Source organism: Cnephaeus nilssonii, assembly GCF_951640355.1.
Source record: "Cnephaeus nilssonii genome assembly, chromosome: 13".
In the NCBI taxonomy this organism is placed as follows: domain Eukaryota; kingdom Metazoa; phylum Chordata; class Mammalia; order Chiroptera; family Vespertilionidae; genus Cnephaeus; species Cnephaeus nilssonii.
The window spans coordinates 37246522-37253449 of record NC_137084.1 but is presented as its reverse complement, the minus strand read 5'-3'; the positions used below and the strand labels follow the sequence as shown (position 1 = coordinate 37253449).

The following is a 6928-nucleotide window of genomic DNA, read 5'->3' as shown; positions in this document are numbered from 1 at the left end:
GCAGCTGTTATCCGAGGCTTGCCTGCACCTCGGGCATCAGCTGGGCAGCCGCCATCTGAGACTTGCCTGCACCTTGGGCCCGCCCTGGGCGGCTGGGGGGCTGAGGGCAGGTCAGGCCACATCATGCACCTATCACCCCACCCCCCGGTGGAGCTGAAAGGACTGGGGGACTCCAGTGGGACTGAGAGGACTGGACACCATCTTGTGGCTATGGGCACCACCATCTTTGTGATTGTGTGATGGTCAATTTGCATATTCCCTCTTTATTAGCTAGGATATACATACTAGAGGCCTGGTGCACGAAATTCTGCCATGGGTAGGGTCTCTAGACCTGGCTGGCAATCAGGGCCGATCGGGGCCTGCCTTCATTCCTCGCCAACCCCTGGTAGTCAGCACACATCATAACGAGCGGTCAAACACCCAAGGGGACAATTTGCATATTAGCCTTTTATTATATAGGATATATATATATATATTTATACATTATACATTTATAATTTATATATATAGTGTTCATAAATGAAATGTCTTTTCTTTACTGCATTAGCACCTTTTACACATCTAATTGATAATCAATGAATGATCATTTACACACCAGAAAAGCTTCAGCCCTCTTTATTCTGCCCATTTTCTAAAAGCCAAAGAGAACACTAAATTTCTTTAAGATTCTCAAAAGTCAACTATAGCCCTAGCCGGTTTGGCTCAGTGGATAGAGCATCAGCCTGCAGACTGAAGGGTCCCAGGTTCGATTCCAGTTAAAGGCACATGTAGGAGGCAGTCTATCAATGGCTCTCTCTCATCGTTGATGTTTCTATCTCTCTCTCCCTCTCCCTTCCTCTCTGAAATCAATAAAAATATATTTTAAAAATAAGCTAATTATTTTTTTAAAGTCAACTAGAAATACAACTTTATTCTGATTCTAAACGAAAAGGAATGGGAATGACAGTAACAAACAAGGTTTCACCACTGAGTATTGTGATGCAACTGCAGCTTTCTTATAGTTGAAACTCAATAAGGAAACACCTGTTCCAAAACAGCTAAATATGCAGGTCCAAAAAGTGATGGTATTTTTAACTGCCACATTCACTCCGAAGCCCATTCACCTTTCAGCATCCCAAGGATCAAGCACAGATTCTGATTATCTATATAATAAAGTGGCAAACATGCGGCACCATTGACATCACAGGAGTGTTGCCTGACGCTGGGCTCCAGCTTCCCTCACGGGTCATCCTCATCTGGGAGCGCGGTGGTCTGAGCAACCTCTAGATCATGCTCATACTGTGCTGCCAGCGCTGGGCCCATCACAACCTCTGGAGGGGCAAGAGCAGGCATGGCCATGAGCTCCAAGTTAGGGTCTTCAATTAGTTTTCTAGCAAGCCAGAGGAAGGGCTTCTCAAAGTTGTAGTTACTTTTGGCAGAAATGTCGTAGTACTGGAGGTTCTTTTTTCGGTGGAAGACAATTGATTTTGCCTTTACCTTCCTGTCCTTGATGTCCACTTTGTTGCCACACAAGACGATGGGGATGTTCTCTCACACACGCACCATATCTCTATGCCAGTTTGGCACATTCTTGTAACTCTCGAAGTTACATCAAACATTATAATGGCACACTGGGCTTAGATGTAGTAGCCGTCTCGCAGCCCTGAACTCCTGTCCGGCAGTGTCCCACACATTGAACTTGATAGGCCCTCGGTTGGTGTGGAACATGAGGGGGTGCACCCCCGTGTGCAGGGTGGCTACATACTTCTCAAATTCACCAATCAGGTGACGTTTCACGAAGGTTGTTTTCTCAGTCCCATCATCACCAACCAATACAAGTTTGAACTGAACTTGGGGTTCTCCTTGGGCAGCCATGGTGATATCAGTCAGAATCGTCTCCCGGGTCATCTGACTGAGAGCAAAATGTAAGGTTTTTAAATTTTTCTTTGTTCTTGAAAATGCACATCAGAATTTCAAGAGAATATATTTTTATTTGATGAAAGGTGTTTTAATACAAATACTAAGCATGAAAAAAATACCAAATACTACATTTACTCTTTTCAGTATAATTTATTCTTATTACATTTTAGTTTGCATTTATTAAGTGTCTTAGAAATATTACACTCAAGGTAATAGAATTCCAGAGAGGGGCTATTAATTAAGAAGGGTACAGTCTCAGTATGTCAATTTCGTAGTTAGCTTGTAGGCCTCCTCACTACACATACTTACTCTCTGTGGTTATTATATGTAACTGTCTTCAAGATGTGGCTGAAGCTTAAAGCTACATCTGGCATCAGGCCAAGTATGTGAATCTGTGAATATGGGCACCAACTGCATTTAGAGTATAGCCTGCTACAGGATTCTTTCTTGGCAGTCAATGATGATGAATCTGGGAAGGTTGGCTATTTTCTTGAGAGAAAAAATACCTCACTTTGAGTGACAGTTACAGTTTTCTAACAGAAAAAAAAAATCAGCAAAGGGAAAGAATTAATGATAAGGACAGGGAAAATACTCTGAGAATAGAGTAAGTACAATATATACACACTGGAGTGAATAGTGAGACCTCTTCTAAAAATTCTGATAAAAATTTATTCAATTACATTTTATACAGTAATATTTAATGACCTTTGTTCAAAATATTATGTTTTAAATTTACATGTAAAAATAACAAAAGCTTATCACTCAGTCTCTGGTCAATAAGAAAGGAAGAAAACCTTGCTAGATATAACAATAAATAATTTCACACAAAGGCCAGGTGACATAAGAATAGTATATTAATCAATATATTTTCTTTGTATTTACAATAAATCCATTTGTTAATACTGTGATAGAAAAAATAATAAATCAGTCCACATTATGTAGTAGAAACAGGCTTTGAGGATGATCATACCTCTCACAATAAAAACATACAAGGATTTCTCCCACAGTTAAAGTACTTTTCAACATGACAGTCTTAACTGAAGGTAAAACTGACAGAGTACTTTACTTTAGATCAGTTATGTCCTAGAATCAAGTGTATTACCATTAAGCAAGCAGCAAAAAGCTGTTTCATTTAAATATAGTAGTTACCATGTGAGAAGTTAATTATACTTTGAGTTATAAAAAGTACAAACACTAAATTGGGAAACTGCATTAACTAAAAGTAGCCCCAAACAAAAAAGGCATTAATAGAAATGAAACAAGGCATTCTTATAAGTATATCATGCATAAAAAAGGGTAATTACATAATACAGACTTTAATGACCAGACTAATAAATAAATTAGGTAAATTTTATAGTCATTGGAACAAATAAACTATATTTAACCACTTAAGTGTTATGCTGTCACTGTTTCAAAATATAAAGTGATATAATTAATATAACATCTAAAAACTGCATGTTAAATGTTTGTTTTGATCCCCTTTTGAGATAGTAAGAGGGAACTGTGTAGCAAAATATTATCTGAATATAAATTATCAACACCAATATGATACAATTATCATGTAATCACCATTTTGTATATGCACAATGGAAATACTGTGAAAGCTAGAAAAAGATGAAAATATACTGGTCAGAATTTTACATTTCAAATGAATCCATGATAATCTGGAACAGAAAAAAAAACAAAATTCACTAAACAGATATAACTTGATATCCTTTCCCAATTCAGTAGTACACTAAGATTCAACTTCTAAACAAATCTATTACCACAAAGGTAAGAGGAAGATGTAAATCTCTTTTAAATACTAGCTTTAAGTTTATGCTCTGAAAGAAGGTTGACATTAGCCAGAACTACAATACTATTTTTAAAAATGTAGAATTTTTACTTTTGTATATCTACTTTATTAGTAAGGGATAAGAAAGAAAAATATTAAAATATCAAGCCAAGAATAAGTATTTATAGCCAGTTCATGAATAAATTAAATTAACCAATTGAGTCAAAAATTTCCTACCAATGCTGTTTTTAATTAGTTATAGCTACTCTTAGAATCAAGTAATTTAGAAGATGGCTATTATAACTACTGATAGCACTTTTCATGGTATATCGATTTCCATTCTTTCTACTCTCCTTTGCCACTTAAATGCATTATTTTAACTGTTGAATAGGGAATTTTATTTTACAAATTCCTTGTTTTAATTACTGAAGAAGTGATTTGAACACATAAACCTGCCAGTCCAGAGATGATGATGGTGATGATGATAGGAAAACTAAAACCCAGGTGATTTTTCACTCAAATTTCTGCTTTAGTTTTTTTTGGAAGATGGCTGGCAGTATAGAAAGAAGAGCCAAAATCATTAGGACAAATACTGAGTTCCAGGAAACAGCTTCCCCTGCTGTTGTAAGCTGGTACAGTGTTGTTCCTGCCTTAATGGCTATAAAAGAGGGAGGTGCAACACCTATAAAAACAAACAAACAAAACCAATACAAACCATCAATTGTTTGTCTTTTAACATTACAATATTCTGCATATATAAATTATCTTTTAAGAATATAGCAATCTCCACTTTGGAAATTTTTAATTTGCAGTCCCTTACGTTTATTTCCATATAAAGGATTAAAATTTTCATCATCATTTTTTTAAGCAAATAAATTTAAGAACCCAAGAAAAATTTCCAGAAAAAATTTTACATTTATGAACAACCTTAAAAAAAGAATGTGCTCTGATCCAGCAATTTTAACTTTCTAAATAATAAATATGAGCAAAGGTCTAATCTCAAGGATGTTCATCAAAGCATTATAATAATAAAAATCTGGAAATAATCTAAATATTCAAAAATAAGACTGAGTAAATTGTCATTCACCCTTATAGAATATACCAAAAATAAAAATAAAATGGTAGGATACTCAGAAATGAAATGAGATTCAAAATACAAGTAAAAAGAATTTATACAGGAGCATACACAAAATGATCATATTTCATGAAAAACCAGAACCGATTGCCCTGGCCAGTGTGGCTCAGCTGGTCATCCCATGCATTGATAGGCTGCTGGTTCAATTTTAGATCAGGGCACGTGCCTGGGTTGTGGGCTCAATACCCAGTAGGGGCCATGCTGGAGGCAGCCGATTGATGTTTCTTTCTCACATTGATGTTTCTCTCTCTCTCCCTCCCTCTTCTTTTCTCTCTCTCTAAAATTCAATTAAGAAAATAAAAAACACAATAAATAAAAAAGCAGAACCAAAAAAATTAATTCAGCCAAAGCTGAAGTTAGCTAAGTCTCTAGGTATTTAATCTGTAAAATAAGGAGATATGGACAAAAATTCTCTTTTGATTCCATAAACGTTAACATTAATTTACAAAATCCCAAATTAACCCTGTGATATTTTTTTAAGTTTGACAACAAATTTTTGAAGTAGCAATAAAAATTGATTTTGATTCTTTTCAAAAAGATCTATTCTCACAAGTATTAACTTAAATGGATACTCATTACATGAGGAATCTGCTCCTTTTGTTGGTAGTGAAACAATTCAACTTAAATTTGAAAGAAAAGTAGAATACTCTTGCTAAAGAACCATTAGAATTCATAAAATATACAAATGAATCTTTATGTCCATTGATTAATTTCAAAAGTAAGTGCAGATCCTTGAAAGCAATACATTTGTTAATCCTTGCTTCCCACATACTATTGGTAATGCCCATAATAAATATTGATTTCAATAAAATAAAAAATAGGATCAATTCTTTACTGAAAGTTCAATATTTCAGTGCCTGATCAGAGGACAAAGGAGAAAATTATTCAAAAAAGGCACTTTGATTTTTTTTTTTTCTCCACTGAAGGAGAATGGAGTTTAAAAATCCTGCTTAATCCTGCATGATTAAAAAAATATCCAATAGAAAATGCTCCTCTTCAAAAGAAGCAACACAAAAATACTTAAGATAATCCAAAAAACATTTCTGAGCATCTATTTCCATAGGCCAGGCACTGTGCCACTGTCCTGGCATGTCTTCAAAGAGCATGAAATCCAGCCCAGCTGGACACTGCTAGATACGTACACAATGAGTTCTAACACAGAGTGAACCAGAGACCTTACCTAGAAAAGTGCCAATAAAAAAAACTTTCAATGGCACATTTATCACAGGAGATGTAATATTAATAAACCAATTAGGCAGAAATGGTGTTATTCTCAAAAATATAATGTAGTTAATGAGATGTTCTCTATGACGTTCAACCTGTCAAGTAAGAAAAGAATTGGGATCAAGATAAAGTCAATCTAGAAAACAATGTGCTTAATATAAAATACCTTATTTCAAATTCTCATCCTTGATAGTTCAGAGTTTATCCAATAGCAATAATCAAAAGGGAGCGTGAAAATGACAATGAACTACTTATCAAATGCTCACTACCAGAGCTAAATTAACTTGGGATGAGAGGTTTTTTAATTGTGCTTAAAGCTTAATGTTACTAAAGATGGTTCTATGCCAACCTAGATAATGATGGCCCAACAATGACATTTTAAACCCAAAATGGCAAAATTAAACTTATGACTAGATATAAGAAACACACCAAGTAATCTACTTTTCAATGCCTTTAACTTCTTATAATGTAAAGGGCTAGTATAACAACACATCAGCATACCCAGCCTCCAATTTTTAAAAATTTCAGATCTTTACTTTATGTTATTATAGTATATATCACATGAACAAACTCATTATTAATAAATGAAATTAATGCCCTGGCTGGTTTGGCTCAGTGGATAGAGCGTTGGCCTGCAGACTGGAGGGTCCTGGGTTCGATTCCAGTCAGGGGCATATGCTCGGGTTGTGGTCTCGATCCCCAGTGGGGGGCGTGCAGGAGGCAGCCAATCGATGATTCCTTCTCATCATTGATGTTTCTATCTCTATCTCCCTCTCCTTCCTCTCTGAAATCAATAAAAATATTTTAAAAATAAATAAATAAAAATAAATGAGATTAAAGTATATGGAAATATTTAACCAATTAAATATAAGCAATGATTACATTAGTTAATACTT

General features: G+C 35.1%; 1 protein-coding gene and 1 pseudogene across 2 annotated transcripts in view; both read right to left on the bottom strand.

Annotated features, from left to right (window-relative positions):
- Positions 1–841: 841 nt before the first annotated feature.
- On the bottom strand, positions 842–2608 carry LOC307109039 (GTP-binding nuclear protein Ran-like; annotated as a pseudogene). The gene has a single exon. The product of its transcript is annotated as a GTP-binding nuclear protein Ran-like (transcript).
- Positions 2609–2735: 127 nt separating this feature from the next.
- TMEM41B (transmembrane protein 41B) overlaps positions 2736–6928 on the bottom strand; it is a 31535-nt gene continuing 27342 nt past the window's right edge. Inside the window, exons 6-7 of the mRNA XM_079787545.1 lie at positions 5989–6127; positions 2736–4355 (exon numbers count right to left, since the gene is read on the bottom strand). Of these exons, the coding sequence (XP_079643671.1) occupies positions 4186–4355; positions 5989–6127 (309 nt within the window). The 3' untranslated portion in view covers positions 2736–4185. The remainder of the gene's footprint in view (positions 4356–5988; positions 6128–6928) is intronic.